This window comes from Chiloscyllium plagiosum, chromosome 24 (genome assembly GCF_004010195.1).
Source record: "Chiloscyllium plagiosum isolate BGI_BamShark_2017 chromosome 24, ASM401019v2, whole genome shotgun sequence".
Taxonomy (NCBI): domain Eukaryota; kingdom Metazoa; phylum Chordata; class Chondrichthyes; order Orectolobiformes; family Hemiscylliidae; genus Chiloscyllium; species Chiloscyllium plagiosum.
The window spans coordinates 44,024,403-44,041,638 of record NC_057733.1 but is presented as its reverse complement, the minus strand read 5'-3'; the positions used below and the strand labels follow the sequence as shown (position 1 = coordinate 44,041,638).

The window sequence follows — 17,236 nt, the reverse complement described above, 5'->3', positions numbered from 1 at the left end:
TTGGTAAATTGTAAAGTGGGAAAACATGAAGTTGTTCATTTTGGAACAAAAGAACAGTATTATTTAAATGGAGAAAAACTGCAGAAAGCCGTGGCTCAAATGGACTTGGGGGTACGTGTGCACAAAGCACAGAAAGCTAGCATACAGGTGCAGCAGGTAATCAGGAAGACTAATGGAATGTTGGCCCTTATTTCAAGGGAGTTGGAGTATAAGAGTAGGGAAGTCTTTCTGCAATTGTATAGGTGCTGGTAAGTCCACATCGGGACTGCTGAGGGCAGTTTGGTCCCCTTATTTAAGGAAAGATATTATTTCAGTGGTTCACTAGGAAGATCCCTAGTATGGAGGGACTCTGCTATGAGCAGAGGTTGAACAGGTTGGGGCTCTGTTCACTGGAATTTAGAAGAATGAGAGGTGATCTCATTCAAACATAAGGTTCTTAAGGGGCTTGACAGGGTAAATGCTGAGAGGACGGTTTCTCACATGGGAGAGTCTAGGATCAAGGACTCAGAAAAAAGGGGCACCAGTTTAAGAGATAAGGATGAATTTCTCACTTAGAGAATTGAGAGAGTTTAGAACTCCTTGTCACACAAGGCTGTAGGATTCAGAGTCATTTTGTTTATCTAGGGCTGAGATAGATTCTTGAACAGTCGGGGTATAAGGGTTACAGGAAAAGGGCAGGAAAGTAGACACAAGGACTGTCAGGTCAGCCACGATCTTATTAAGCAGCGTAGCAGTCACAGAGTCAGAGGTGTACAGCACGGAAACAGACTGTTCGGTCCAACTCATCCTTGCTGACCAGATATCCTAACCTATTCTAGTCCCATTTGCCAGAACTTGGCCCGTATCCCTCTAAACCTTTCCTATTCATATAACCATGCAAATGCCTTTTAAATGCTGTAACTGTACCAGCCTCCACCATTTCCTCTGGCAGCTCATTCCATACACTCACCACCCTCTGTGTGAAAAAGTTGCCCATTAGGTCCCTTTTATATCTTTCCCCTCTCACCCTAAACCTATGCCCTCCATTTCTGGACTTCCTCACCCTGTGGAAAAGGCCTTGTCTATTTATCCTCTCCATTCCAGTCATGATTTTATAAACCTCTATAAGGTCACCCCTCAGCCTCTGACGTTCCAGGGAAAACAGCCCCAGCCTATTCAGCTTCTCCCTGTAGCTCAAATCCATCCAACATCCTTGCAGATTATGGGTGGCACAGTGGCTCGCACTGCTACCTCACAGCACCAGAGACCCGGGTTCAATTCCCGACTCAGGCGACTCAGTGTGGAGTTTGCACATTCTCCCCGTGTCTGCGTGGGTTTCTTCCGGGTGATCCGGTTTCCTCCCACAGTCCAAAAATGTGCAGGTTAGGTGAATTGGCCATGCTAAATTGCCCGTAGTGTTAGGTAAAGGGGTAAATGTAGGGGTATGGGTGGGTTGCACTTCGGCGGGGCGGTGTGGACTTGTTGGGCCGAAGGGCCTGTTTCCACACTGTAAGTAATCTAATCTTTTCTAAAACCTTTCAAGTTTCACAACATCCTTCTGACAGGGAGGAGACTAGAATTGCACACAATATTCCAACAGTGGCCTAACCAATGTCCAAGGGTTGAATGGTCTACTCCTGCTCCTATTTCTTATGGCCTTATAACTTCCTGCAGGTTGCCTATTGAAGACACTCACCGTCCTGACTTAGAAATGCAACAATGTTCCTTCAGCGTCGGTGGGTCAAAATCCTGGTATTTCCTTTTTAACAGCATTGTGTGTTTACCTACAGCACATGGACTGCCGTGTTTCAAGAAGGCATTTTTTGAAGCGCAACTAGGAACAAGAAATAAATGCTGGCCCAGCCAGCGATGCCCACGTCCTATGAACGAATAAAAAAAAAGACGTGAGGAAACAGTGGGGCGTTTCAAACACAAAACTGGTCAAAATATTTGAGAATTTGAAGCAAAACATGGGAAAATCAACGTCAATTAGGTTTAGCAAGAGATGTGTAAAGATACAAAAAAATCTATCACTATACATATTAAATGCAAGGAAATTAGTATTTGAAATGAGGTTCAACGTTAGACCATATTGACGATATTCTCTGCAACTTCTCCTGGTTATGGTCAGCCCAGCCTTCTTGTTATTGACTGTTCAGGTGCTATCACATGATGATCCAACCCCCTTTCTCTCTCTCAACGTACTGACGTGTCTTGGGAAGTTTTCAGTGTGATCCGGGAACTGCTTATACACGCACCGCACTCCTCTTCACAACGAGGTACCAGTTTCTCCCCTTAAAAAGAAACGAACGTAACGGGGGGGGGGAAAGCAAGTAAGCTACTTTTTTTTCCCCTCTCCTTACAGTATCGAGATGGAAGGAAACGTCTATGGCGCAGCTAAAGCAGGAGGAGCGTTTGACTTAGAGAACTTTCTGAAGCAGCCTCAGACTATCACCCGGGTAGTGAGCTGGGTGAGTTGGACATGCGGGGGTGTGTGTGTGTGTGTGTCTGTTGTCGGTGCTTGCAGTCTGAGGTGTGGAGTACATTTTTGAAAACTTACCGACTTTTCCCCAACCCCTGCCCCCGGACTATTTGTCAATTTCGGAAACTACAAAGTCAGGAAAAGGTAGAGGGAATCTGAAGTTTAAAATCCAGCTTTGCAAACTTCCCCATTCGCAGTTCTGGAGGAGAAATGGGGGTGGTGGGTCAGTTAGTTTTGCTTTGCGAAACTGTTTGCTTTACGTTGCAATCTACCTCCGTGTTTCCACCCTCCCCCCAAACTATCTCCAACCACTTCCGCATCGGCTGGTACTGGAGGAGTTACAAGTCTTAGCTGGCTTTACAATCCGGAAAGTACTAACTATCCTGCTGTGACATTGGAGGGAGGGCTTGCAGAAAAGGGGAAGGGGGTTGGCATCGCTGCTGGCATCGCTGCAGAGGCACAGGGTCCTTGACATCGGGCAAAAGAAAACACGAGAGCAGGGTTTTTAGAAGAATTTCCCTCCATCGTTATTCCCCTGTTTTACTGCTGAGATGAATTGGGATTTCAGAATGTCTCAGAAACATGGCTGCTGGTGCTCCCACTGGGAGTGATATCGCCCCCTGCACCAGCTCTGTCTCCTTTCACTTCATTTCTTCCTGCTGACACACAGACCTCAATTACATCGTTTCCTTTATCAAGAAAGTTTTCCTTCTAAAGACCTGTTGCTTCATTTATTGCCGAACAGTTAATGTTTACTTGCTGGGTTTTTTTTGGAAAAGGAGAATCTGTGACTCGATTTGGCTATTCCTTTACCAGTATGGTCGGGAGACGTTTGTACCTGTTTAACAGGGGGAATGACATGGCTTCTCTTCACGAGGTTAAAGTTGAAAACGATATTGCTAACGTTTAGAAGGCTGGTTTGTAAATGTTGCCCCTGTCCCTGACATTTTGAGACCTAATTTAATTATCTTTTAAAGGAGTATCTGGTTCAAGTTTAATATAATTTCAGATCTGTCTCAGTCCCTAATTAACCAATTTTTTTCCACTTTCTTCCCTGCTGTTAACAGACTGTTGAACAGAACCCTCCTTTATTAATGTTGATCCCTCCACAATTTCTCTCTGCAAGTATAACACTGAATTCTGTGCTTTGTTCTGCTTCCTGACGCACTTTGTATAGTATGATCTGCCTGTAGATCATGTGAAACACTTGGTACATGTGACAACAAAAATCAGATCTTAACATTGGACAAATACCAAGCAGTGAATGTCATTGTTCAGTAGGATTTCCTTTGGCCTCTGGTTTATGGTAGGTTTGTAGAACATTAATTTGTTTCTTTGGTGCCATGCTATAGTATAGCAGATTTCAAAATTTTGTCAAACAGTGGTTCTGGCTGTAGCTTGTTAGGATTTGCTCAGCTGTATTTCCATTTTATACAGTACAAGCAAAAGTCACAGAGACAACCTGTTGCTGCTGATGCATCTCCATAGCTTTGCACTGACCATCCAGAATCTACCTGCCTGGTTTGAGAATTGAGTTAAATGGTTACCTGTCCTTGCTGCATCTTTGACCAATCAGCATGTTCCCTCATACCGTATTAAACAGATGTCTCCCTCTCTTTTCAAGTCTGTTTCTTGCATCCTGGTTTTGAGTGCAAGATGAAACTCCAACTTTTTTGCCTTTTTTGTTTTAAGTATTGTCTAAATTGTTCTCGTTGTTCTACCTGAACGTGTCACTCCGAACCACCTTGTTACTCTGTAACCAAGCTGGATGTTATCTTTGTCTTTTTTCAGGTATCATGGTTGCTACAAAATGATGATGGATGATTTGTTTCTGATTGACTGATTTTGTTTGTTAATCCCGAACCTAGTCCTGGAGTCTGTTCCCTTATTTAACTAAACTTAAACTCGAATTACTTGGTCAGTTGCAATTTGAGAGATTGGTCACTATTATGCTTAATAATATGGTTACTGATTTACAAGTATAGTGACCAAGGATCATAGCCCTGGAGTGCCTCTAGACACAACTGAACTTTTAATTGCAACATGCTTTCATTTTCAGAAGAGATCTATCTGCAATCATCTTTTGGATGTAGTTTCAGTGGCTTTCTGGAGAGGAACTCTGGAATGTCACACTTGAAGGTGTCAGAAGTTTTAAGGGGGAAATGCACTCCAAAATGAATTGTAATCCCCTGTGAGTATCTCCAGGCTGTGAGCATGATGCGAGTAAAGGTGACATAGGCAGGAGACATCTTTGCGTTTACCCCTCTCAAGAATACACAACGACAGGGGTTTCATCAATAGCCTGTGTGTGCTTGTGATTTGAAGTGCTGGTGTGTACTAGCCAGTGCTTATGTGCTGGTGAGCTCTGAAAGTCACAATTGAAGAGTCATTCACTAGTCACTTCTTCATTGCAGGCAAAGGAAAACTTTTGTGCTTTTGACTATTGAATGCTAGTCAGTAAGCCAGCTCAAGAGGGAACAGGACAAAGAAATGTGAACTAACCTGCAAAGTCAATCATCTCAAATTGATTGCTCAGCTAACAACAGTTCCACTAGTAATTTAGTAAACTAACAAGGAACTGATTGTTATCTTTTAATTTTTTTATCTTTTCTTGGACTTATTTCTCAACACTTTTTTTTTTCTCCTGTTTTTAGTAACTAATGAATGTGCACTTTTGTTGAGCCTTGTTTAAATTAGTTCCATGGGAATCCTTTTTAAATTAAGCTTGTTGAGACTGAGGGGCGGTGAATAAAGATGGGGACCGTTCAGCTGCCCTCATTTGGGACCTCTGATTTGGGGCATCCCCACCTGGATCTGGTAATTTTTTTAAAAAAATCATCCACACAAAAGGGGGTTGCTGATTCGGTGAGCAATATTGCCCATCCCTAATTGTCTAGAGGGCAGTTAAGAGTAAACCACATAGCTGCAGGTCTGAAATCACACATTGGCCAGACCAGCTAAAGGATAACGGATATCCTTCCCTAAAAGAAATTAGTGAACCAGATGGGTTTTTCCAACAATCGGCAATGGATTTGTGGTCATTAGAGTCTTAATTTCAGATTTTTATTGAATTCAGATTCCACCACCTGCCATGGTGGGATTCAATCCTGGATGCCCAGGACGTTACTTAGGTCCCTGGGCTAACAGTCCAGTGATAGTACTGCTAAACCACTATCTCCCCTTAAATTGGGAACCTTTATCCTGATACTGAAAGGAATCTTTTTAATTCAACTAGGTCTTTCTTCTATTCATGATCTCTGGATGAATAACTGAATAGTCGTTTGAGGAATTGCTGTAAGGTGGCTATGACATTACAGTTATTGTTTTGTAATGAGGAAGTGTATGATGCAGAGTATCTCCGTGTACAGCAACCCTTAAGTTTGAGTCCTTCCACCAGTCCTCCCATTTCTCCCACTCCTAGGAAAATATTATTGACTTGTATACAGGATGCAACCAAGTTGAACTTTTTTTTTAATCGTTAAAGTGTAGCCTATTCAATAGTTAATTCAATAATTGACTTTACTTTGTGATGCTGTACTAAATGGAAACCAAACTCCGTTTGAACTGAAACTAACCTAACTTTTTTGTTATAAAACTTTCCAGTAATAATCCAAAAGAGTAAGACTGTACAAAGAAATCTATTAAGACTTGTTGGGGAAAAATGTTGTTAGAACTGCTTGGACCTCCTGAGAGGTAGTTACATTGGCTTTAAGAACAGGAACATCTTTTTTTCTTGTTATAACCAATTTTACACACTGTCTTGTTGCAATGATAGATCTGTGTCTCGTTAGATATTTTGTTGCTTGTCATGCTGTAAGTTGACTTAAACAGTTGCCGATGTGTCATTTATTGTCGCTTCTATAGACAGTAGCTGCTGTCCGATCGGGCACGATAACTGTCTTTTGTTAATTATGTAAAATGATAACAACAAAGTTCTGAACTGACCCTTTCCTGTTTCTACCCGAATCTCCCAGTCCTTTCATTAGCAAGGATACGGCTGGGTTCTCTGTCTTGATGTAAGTTTTTAGTTTGTGCTGATTATGTCCCTATTAGTGTTTTACATTTCTTTTAACTCCTAGCTTCTCAACCATTGCTCCCTCTGTTCCATTACTGGCTGCTCATTAAACCCTGGTGGTCCTGAGCCTTGGAGCTTCCTACATAGTTCTAGATAGTTTGATTATGTATTTTAAAAGCAACAAACCTTGTCTTTGGCCCTCCAGACTGAATTCTCTAAACGTACTCTGTCCTGATCTTTAGTGTTCCACTCTTTTGATGCTAAGCAATTTGAGATGCATTCCTACATTTGAAGAGCACTTTAGGAGTAATAGGGCCCCTTAAAGATCAACAAGATCATCTACATGTGGAACTCACGAGATGGAGAGATACTAAACTAGTATTTCATATTAGTATTTACATTGGAGAAAGATATGGAGGCTGGGATAGTTAGACATAAATATTGATGTCTTGAAAACAGTCCACATTACAGAAGAGGGAGCTGCTGGGAGTCTTAAAAATGGATAAATCCTGGAACCTGATCAGGTTGTTTTTGGAAGTTAGGAAAGAAATTGCAGGGCCTCTATCAGAGGTATTTATCTACAGCCACAGGTGAGGTGCTGGAGGACTGGAGGGTATATAATGTTGTGCCTTCATTTAAGAAGGACTGCAAGGAGGAGCCTGGGAAGTATAGACTGGTGAGTCTGACATCATTGGTGGGCACCTTTTTAAATTGGAGGTGATTCAGGGAGAATTTATATGCATTTGGAGAGGCAGAGACTGATCTTAGGGATAGCCAGTATGGCTTTGTGCATGTGAAATTGTATCTGAAGCTTGACTTCTTGTTTTGAGGATGTGACCAAGAAGATAGGTGATGACTGAGCAGTGAATGGTGTCTGCATGGACTTTAGTAAAACATTTGACAAGATCCTGCATGTTGGACTGGTGGATAACAAAAGATCAATGGGATTCAAGGAGAGCTTGCCAATTGGGTACAAAATTGTCTTCTCGTTAGAAAACAGGGTAGGGGTGGAAGCTTGTTTTTCGGACTGGAGGCCTGTGACAGTGGTGTTCTGCAGGGATCGGTGCTGGGTCCACTGTTTTGTCATCTATATAAACACCTTGAATGAGAATATAAAAGGCAAAATTGATAGTATAGTGAGCATGAAGGTTATCTAAGATTACAAATAGATCTTGATCAATTGGGCCAATGAGCTGCGGTATGGCAAATGGAGTTTAACTTTGAATAAGTGCAAGGTGTTGCATTTTGGTAAGACGACCAAGGGCAAGACTTGTACAGTTAATGGTAGGGCACTGGGAAGCATTGTCAATTGGAGACTAGGGTTTCAGATACATAATTTTTTGAAAGTTGTGTAACAGGTAGATAGGGTGGTAAAGACAGCATTTAGCATGCTTACCTTCATTTTGAGTATAGGCGTTGGGACATATGGGATGGTGGTGATGCCTCTTAAGGGATATTGTCTACAGATCTGATTTTCCTGCTTTGGATGGATATTATTATATTGGAAAGGGTTCAGCAGAGATTATAAGAATGTTACTGGGAGTGGAGGGCTTAAGTTGTAGGGAAAAGCTGGGATTTCTTTCACCTGGAGAATAAAAGGTTGAGGGGTGACCTTATAGCAGTTCATAAAATCATGAGGGGCATGGATAAGGTGAATAGCAAAAGTATTTTCCCTCAGGTAGAGATGCTCAAGACTAAGGGGCATATTTTTAAGCTGAAAGAGGGAAGAGTCAAGAGGGACTGGAGAGGCCATCTTTTCACACAGAGGGTGATTTGTATGGAGAATGAACTGCCAGAAGAAATGTTGATGATGCAGGAACATTGATAATATTTTAAAAGACATTTGGACTGGTGCATGAACAGGAAAGGTTTAGAGGGATATGGGCCAAATGAAGGCAAATAGGACTAGATTAGTTTGGGAAACCTGGTTGGCAAGGGCCTGTGCTGTGTGACTGATTCCTATGAATGAAAATTTTGTTTTTGTGTGGAGTGGTGGTGATGAGGCTTGAATGTTTCCATTGAAGACTCCAAACCGTGTTTGGTTATAAATTGTGTGTAATAAACTTCAGTAAAAGTAAATGTTATAAATAAGCTCAAATTCAACTTAATTTACACTATATGGCAAGAAACTAAATCTCCTCTTCTTAAGTCCCATTGTTTACAATGAAGAAAGTGTTTACATTTATTCTGAGCCTTTCATGATTTCCACACTTCCAATGCTGTACTCTTGATGTAAGGTCTCTGGTGTGATGCAAGGAGACCTGGTTGTCAATGAGGACACAGCAGGAACAGCTTGGGCTGGTTTGGAATGTTGGTTTGGGAGCTACAGTGCCCAGGTGAGAAGGAAACGTGAGCTTCCATTTGGTCTCTTGTCTAAGAGACTTGCAGGTCAGAAAGTGCTGTGCTGCCTCAATACTGCTCTGGAAACATTAGCCGGGATTACATACTTGCGTCTCTAAATTGAAGCTTGAGCTCGCAACCTTTTGAGCCGGAAGCAAGAGCAATACAACAGAGACAAGGTTTGCGTTTGGCTTCAGGTCACCTGTTCTAATTTGGCCAGCACAACCTGCTTTGCTTTCATTGCTAGCTGTGCCAGCTATATTCCTGATAATGCAGGCACCGACTGCTCAACCTCCCACCCTGTAGAATCCACTCTTTCTGGCAACACATGTGAGCAAGGAGTCGTCAGCCATTCGGCCTCTCCACCGTTTACTAAGATCTGATTATAAACTCCATTCCATATTCTCATCCACCCCCATAACCTTTCACTTCTCGCTTACAATTAACTTCTGCCTTTGCCTTTAAAAATAACCAATTCTCTTTGTAAGAAGTTGGTGGAAGTGGAATCCCAAAGGGGTTCAACCCTTTTGAGAGAGAAGACCAATCTCTAATCTGGTTTAAGTGGGCGATCCCTTATTTTTAAATGATGACCATTTGTTTTAGATTTGTCTGTAAGAGTAAGTATCCTCTCCACCCTCTCCTTTGCCAGTACCCCTCCATCCTGGCTGCCTCTGCACTTTGAAACTGCTGTGAGTACAAGCCCTGCCTGTCCAGCCTATCCTCCTCATGCCTCCCTTTACCAGGTATTACTCTGGTAAATCTTCTGAATTGCTTCAATGTATTTACATCCCTTCTTTAAGGTAACCAGTACTGTACACAGCCTCCTGATGTGGCCTCACCAGTGTCTAGTATAACTTAGTCATAGAGATGTACAGCATGGAAACAGGCCCTTCAGTCCAACCCATCCATGCTGACCAGATATCCCAACCCAATCTAGACCTACCTGCCAGCACCTGACCCATATCCCTCCAAACCCTTCCTATTTATATACCCATTCAGATGCCTTTTTTTTTAATGTTGCAATTGACCCTGCCTTTACCACTTCTCTGGCAGCTCACTCCGTACACTCACCATCCTCTGCATTTTTAAAAAGTTGCCTTTCAGGTCCCTTTTTAAATCTTTCCCCTCTCACCTTCAACCTATGCCCTCTAGTTTTGGACTCCTACCTTCAGGGAAAGACCTTGGCTAGTCATCTTTTTCTGTGCTCCTTTACAGTCACCCTCCCAGCCTCCTATGCTCCAGGGAAAAAGTCATAGTATCTCATTACAATTCAAGCCTTCCAGTTCTGTAACATCCTTGTAAATCTTTTTCTGCACCCTTTCCAGTTTAATAACATCCTTCCTACAGCATGGTGATCAGAATTGTATGCAGTACTCCAAATATAGCTTTAACAATGTCTTGTACAGCTGTAACATGATGTCCCAACTCCTGTACTCAATGCAGTGACTGATGAAGGCAAGTGTGCCAAATACCACCTTCACCACCCTGTCTACTTGTGATGCCATTGTCAAGGAACTGTGTACCTGCACCCCTAGGTCTCTGTTTAACCACATTCTCTAGGGCTCTACAATTAATTGTGCAAGTCCTTCCTTGGTTTATCTTGCCAAAATGCAACACCTCACATTTAGCTGGGTAAAACTCCATCTGTCACTCCTTAGCCCAGTTGCTCGAGATCCCATTGTACTCTAAGATAACCTCCTTAATTGTCCACTACACCACCAATTTTGGTGTCATCTGCAAGTTAAATTGTATAAATGACTAACAATAGTGGTCCTAGCACCGATTCTTGTGGCACACTGCTGGTTACAGGTCTCTAGACTGAACAGCTTTCTACCACCACCATCTGTCTCCTACTGTCAAGCCAATTTTTGTATTCAATTGGCTAGCTCACCTTGGGTCATAATTTCTAAAATATAGTCCTGTGATCCAACCTTACTAACCAGTTTATCATCTGGACTTTAACAAGGCCATATAGATTTATTAGAAATTCAGTCAAGACTCCAGCCTCGATCTCTGGGAAAATTTATAAATAGTCCATATTCAACGTTATTGGAATGCAAGCATCGTGTGTTTCTTGATGAATAAACAGTCATTGAGAAAGTGTTGCCAGTGCTGTGTAAACAAATACAGGGAGATGTCATGTGGAGTGTCTGGTTATCAAATTCAAACCTAAGTTTGTCAGGGTTGCCAACAATTCAAAGTTGTTTTGGATTCTTCAAGAATTAACGATTAATGCCTAGAGTATAGTTGCAAGTCAACCAGGAGAAACATCACCAGTACTTTATTTACAATTTCTCTTGATCTATAATTCTGTGAGAGATTACAAAAATTTTATATGACTGGATCTTGCAGTTGGTGAGAAATCATGTGATGAAACAGGCAGGGAATAACTCCAGCCAGATTTGGCAGCTTGCTGTTTCAGTGAAAAACAAATTGGATGCAAACATAAAACTAAGACCCATGACCTTTTTGAAACATTGAGCTCTGATTGTTGATCTAACCAAGAGTTTACTTGCTGAGTAATTGCTCAGTGAATAAAGGCTGTAGGTTTAGGGGTTTCGGGTAATGCCATAGATGTGGGGAAAGCTGGTTGATGCTGTTTGAATCATCAGATTCAGTAATGTTGTCTGCCCCAATTATAATGCACAATACTGTCTCAAACTTGAAGCATGCTGATCTTGCGTTATATGAGAACTTTGAAGTCTTATTGTGAACTGTAGTTGATTCTAATAGAATAATATTAATGTTTATTAAATTAAAATATTAGTGCTGTCCAATGATTCAGACTTGTTTCATGTGATTTATAACAACAAGCTATCCATGTCACAGGTTTGGAAAAGATATTTTCCTGCATGAATGTGATATATTCTCAAGTCAGTTTATTTTAAGAAAAACATCATATTCAAGTTATTTTAGCCCAAGTTATGGGGAAGCTGAATAAGCTGCAGCTTTTCCCTCGAGGCTAAGGAGTGACCTTTTTATAGAAGTTTATAAAATCACGAGGGGCATGGATATGATGAATAGCCAAGGTCTTTTTCCCAGGGTGGGGAGACCAAAACTAGAAGGTTTAAGGTGAGCGGGGAAAGATTTTTAAAAAGAGACCTAAGGGGCAACATTTTCACGCAGAGAGTGATGCGTGTATGGAGTGAGCTGCCAGAGGAAGTGGTGGAGGCTGGTACAATTACAGCATTTAAAAGGATCTGGATGGGTATATGAATAGGAAAGGATTGGAGGGATATGCTGGCAAATGGGACATGTCCGTTTGGGATGTCTAGTCAGAATGGATGAGTTAGACTGAAAGGTCTGTTTCTGTGCTCTGACTCTTCAGTACTGTGTTCTCCCTTTTTTTTATTGTTGTTTAAGTAGAAACCTGTTGGTGACTTAGAATCCAGTTTCCAGCAACCCTGCAGAGATCTTCTTTCACACGTTAAATTAAGTAACCACTGCAGCTTGGCTTTCCAATCACGGATATTATCAAGGAGGTGCTGCTGGTCCATTCTCTCCACCTCCCTACTGATGAGCTTTTATCAAGCTGATGGCATTGTGTGACAGTCAGAAGCAACAAAAGACCCATCTTTGGATTTTTCCCAGAAATGACTTTTATTTTATATATTGTGAATTTTATGTAAAAGCAAGTTTACACTTTTAAAAAGTTTAAATGGATTTATTGACTAAGGTGGGTACGCTACACAGCTTAAAAATCTAAAATTCTTGCATAGACCACCTGATCTGAATTAGCAGTTTTGTATTTAAATTCTTTAGGACATCTCCGACTCCTAGTCGTACAGTTGTGCTGCAGGGAGGCTCCTTGTTGATGCTTGATGCATCTTAAGTCAGCAGTTTCTCTTGGCTTATTTATCAATACCCTTCATAAAATTATAAATTTAAATAAGTTATTTGTCAGAGAGCTGCACAGCACATTGAGAATGGGGAGTATAGTGCTAGTGTGCAAGCCTGCCACAGCTAGTAAACTTTGTACTCAGGAGTGCCCACTGCTGCCCCTGCCCAGATACTGATTTGGGATCCAGTGGAATCTGTGCAAATACAATTTGCTTCAGAATAAAACCTTTTTTTAGAAGCCCTGAAGTTTATCAAGCAGCAAGAGTCCTTGTGAATTCTGTTGTGATTGGTTGTGAGACGTGTCCATTTTTAGAAAGGGCATTCAGCTTTGTAGCTGCAAGAGTGGAGTGGTCACATTTCCACAAGTATATAGTACTGTGGGTCTTGTATGTTGTTATTAAATTATTTAGGACATCTTGCAGCCATTTTGTCATATGTGCCTTTCTTTTACAGCACAATAATTTTGGATTTTCTTTTTTGCTTTCTTTCAGGTCTTTTCAATAATTGTATTTGGCTGCATCACAAGTGAGGGTTACATAAATTCACATCAATCTTCACAGCTGAAATGTATCTTCAATCAGAATGTGGATGCTTGTCATTATGGTGTAGGAATTGGAGTGATTGCATTTCTCATTTGTATAGTCTTCTTTGCTCTTGATGTCTACTTTCCTCAGATCAGCAATGCTGATCAACGCAAGCACATCGTTATGGCTGACCTTGGAATTTCAGGTAGAAAGTTATTTTTTAATCTAAATTTAAAATTAAAATAAATGCTGCCTGACCTGCTTTGTGACTGATCTCCAGCATCTGCAGTCCTCACTTTCTACCCATCAGGAATCTGTCAAAAGCCTTAAATATTCAAGGACTCTGCCCCAAACTCCATGACAAGGATTCTAAGATACTCAACCCTCAAAGTCCTCCTTATCTCGGTCTTAAATTGACACTCCTTTATTTCTCTCTGGTCCTAGACTCTCCCATGAGGGGAAGTATCCTCTTCCAGCATAAGCCCTTCAAGTCCCTTAAAAATCCTATGTTTCAAAGAGATCACCCCTCATTCTTCTTCACTCCAATGAATAGTCCCAATATGTTCAACCTTTTATTTGTCATGCAATTCTTCATACCAGAGGTCCTCCCGTTAAATGTTTTTTGAACACCTCCATTGAAATAATATCTTTCCTTTTTTGCACTTAGGGGACCAAAGTTGCACACAGTACTCCGGATGTGGTGCTGCTAACACCTTGTACATTTGCAGAATGACTCCCTAACACTTATACTCCACCTCCCTTGAAACAAGGATCAACGTTCCATTAGCTTTCCTGACCACCTGCTTCCCCTAGTGTGCTAGCTTTGTGTTTTGTGCACAAGTATCCCCAAGTCCCTTTTGCATTGCAGCTTTCTGCATCATAGAGTCATAGAGATGTACAGCATAGGAACAGACTCTTTGGTCCAACCTGTTTCATCCCTGGTTGTGCAACTGATTTTGTTCAGGCTGTGGTGCTGTACACGACAGCTTGTATCCTTTGAGAGAAAATCAACAATGCTAGTAAAAAGCAAAATACCGAGGATGCTGGACATCTGAAGTAACCACATGACTGCTAGAGGAACTCTGCAGGTCTGGCAGCATCTATGGAGAGAGTTTGAGTTAACGGCTTTGGGTCTAGTGTGAATCCATTATGCAGCGGTCTTCTGGGTGGTGGTATTTCACAGGCAATCTGACTTTTTTTTATTTTTTTTTGTTGGTGTAGAAGATTTTTGTTATACTTATTGCTTGACTTAGTTATTTGCTGAAGTGCTGTTCTTCCTCTTTTTTTTCCCCTATGGTGGATTTAATGTTTATGCTGGAATGGTTATGTTGTGATACACTGTCTCTGTGGGCAGCTATTCTACCATTGTCTCCAATGACTAATACTTCCAGCCAAGCTACTGAACCTCTGCAACAAATCTTTGTAAACATCTTCTTACCTATCATCTCTTGACCTTTTTTTTGTTATTTCCAGTTCTTGGTTTGAAGGTTTAATAATTTAAAACTCAAAGGCTGAATGTTTATCCCATTGGCAGAACCTGTTATTTGATTTACTTTTTTCACCTGCTTTTCAAGTCTAAATTAACAAAAAAAAGTTTGAGATGGGTGTTGCTGGCTAAAGGCATTTAATGTCCAGAGGACAGTTGGGAATCAACCATATTACTGTGGGTCAGGAGTCCATAGCAGACCAGTAAGGATAGCAGATTTCCTTATTGTGAACCAGATGCATTTTTACAAAAGATGTGCAGGTTAGGTGGATTGGCCATGGGAAATGCAGGGTTTCAGGGATGGGGTTGCATCTGGGTGGGATACACTTTGGAATGTTGGTGTGGACTCAATGGGCCGAATGGCCTGCTTCCACACTGTCGGGATTCTGATTCTCAAAGAATCAAGTGTTTTTTTTTTGAATTCAGATTTTTTGAAAAATTTAATTCAGATCTCACTATCTATCACGATGGGATTTGCATCCATGGCTCCAGAACTTTACTAGTCCAGTGACATAACCACAACTTCACCACCTTCCCAATATCTGCCATTTGATGTTGTTGACTGGCAGCTCTGAACCTGACCTACTGAATCTGTAAGTAGGAGCTTGATTTTCCCCCAACCACATCCCTCTACCCAAAACAAAAAAAGTGGCCAAGAGTGGCTTGCAAATCCATCACTGCAAAACTGACTCCTAGCCGTACAATTGTGCTGCAGGGAGGCTCCTTGTTGATGCTTGATGCATCTTGAGTCAGCTGTTTCTCATGGCTTATTCGTCAGTACCCTTCACAAAATTTATAAATAAAATAAAATAAATTTCAAACATTGCTTCCTGAATGTAAACCTCATGCAGTTTTGTATCAGAGTCTAGGGTGTCCCAGGTCTGACTCTTTGAGCTTTGCTTGACTATGATCTTGAGGAAGTAATGAGGTTAGTTACCAACTAGCTACATGCGGTTTCTTGTTTTCAGTCATCTGCTGCATGACATTGCACGGAAATCAAACCAAATATTAATATCATGATCTGGGTGAGAGCAAAAGACGGTCAGTCCATCTAACCTATACTGTTCTTGGGATTTGGATTTTTTTTGAAAAATCTACCTTCCTGCTCATAATCCTCCGCTTGCTGGAAGTGGATTTACCAATTATTTATTTTAAAATATTGTTTATTTCCTTAATTCTGGGTCCTAATGAATAGTCTTAAATCCACTTTCTCTGTATCAGTGAAACACTTTTTGTTTAAAAAGAGATCATACCCTAGCTATCCTCCCCTGCCAATCCTTCAAATTTCTTTTCCATATAAACAGTCTTTCCTATAGCTTATCTCCCTCAGCATCTGAATCAGTCTCATACCACTGACCTTGTTCCAATAAACCTACCATTCCTCCAAGCAACGCTGAACTCTGCTTCAGCGCAGCCTCACCAAGACCCAATGCAGCTTCAGCAGCCCCTCCTTAGACTTGCAGGTCACAGCCCCAGCCGTTCCTGCAGTCTGCAAGCACTGATCCTACCTCTAGCCAATCCCACAAAACGCTCCATCCCGTTCCTGCTGTTGCCTCGTGTACATCACCATTTCACACGCACACTTTATAGTCTTGCTGCCATCTGCTGCTGTGAATTACACTTGCCTCACCTCTAAAATTCAATAAGGTGTTCTGCAGCAGGTAGCTTTACCACTTGACATAGTCAAACTCCAGACTACCAGCACCTCACCTGTGACTATCAATGATACAAATATCTCCGCAAGGGGCCTGGCAATCACTTCCCTAGCTTGTCACAGAGTTCTATGGTACACCTGATCAGGTCCTGGGGATTTATCCACTTGTATACGTTGCAAGACATCCCGCACTTGCTCCTCTGTAATATGGACATTTTTCAAGATGTCACCATCTATTTCCCTACATTCTATATCTTCGATGTCCTTCTCACAGTAAACATTGATGCAAAGTATTTGTTTAGTATCTTCCCCCAGCTCCTGCGGCTCCACACACAGGCCGCCTTGCTGATCTTTGAGGGGCCCTATTCTCTCCCTAGTTGCTCTTTTGCCCTTTAATATATTTGTAAAAACCCTTCGGATTCTCATTAACTCTATTTGCCAAAACTATCTTATGGCCATTTTGTTGTCCTTCCGATTTCCCTCTTAAGTATACACCTACTGCCATTACTCCTGTAAGAATTCACTTAATCTATCTTGTCTATACCTGACATATGCTTCCTTCTTTTTCTTTACCAAATCCTCAATTTCTTTAGTCATCCAGCATTCCTTATACCTACCAGCCTTTCCTTTCACCCTAACAGGACTATACTGTCTCTGGATTCTCATTATCTCATTTACAACATAGAACATAGAACAGTACAGCACAGAACAGGCCCTTCAGCCCACAATGTTGTGCCGACCACTGATCCTCATGTATGCACCCTCAAATTTCTGTGACAATATGCATGTCCAGTAGTCTCTTAAATGTCCCCAATGACCTTGCTTCCACAATTGCTGCTAGCAACACATTCCATGCATTCACAACTCTCTGCGTAAAGAACCAACCTCTGATGTCTCCTTTATACTTTCCTCCTAA

The 17,236-nt window shown here is 41.5% G+C and overlaps 1 protein-coding gene across 1 annotated transcript in view; it reads left to right on the top strand.

Moving 5' to 3' along the window:
- Nucleotides 1-2,168: 2,168 nt before the first annotated feature.
- syngr2b (synaptogyrin 2b) overlaps nt 2,169-17,236 on the top strand; it is a 28,769-nt gene continuing 13,701 nt past the window's right edge. Inside the window, exons 1-3 of the mRNA XM_043714936.1 lie at nt 2,169-2,258; nt 2,345-2,450; nt 13,148-13,385. Of these exons, the coding sequence (XP_043570871.1) occupies nt 2,352-2,450; nt 13,148-13,385 (337 nt within the window). The 5' untranslated portion in view covers nt 2,169-2,258; nt 2,345-2,351. The remainder of the gene's footprint in view (nt 2,259-2,344; nt 2,451-13,147; nt 13,386-17,236) is intronic.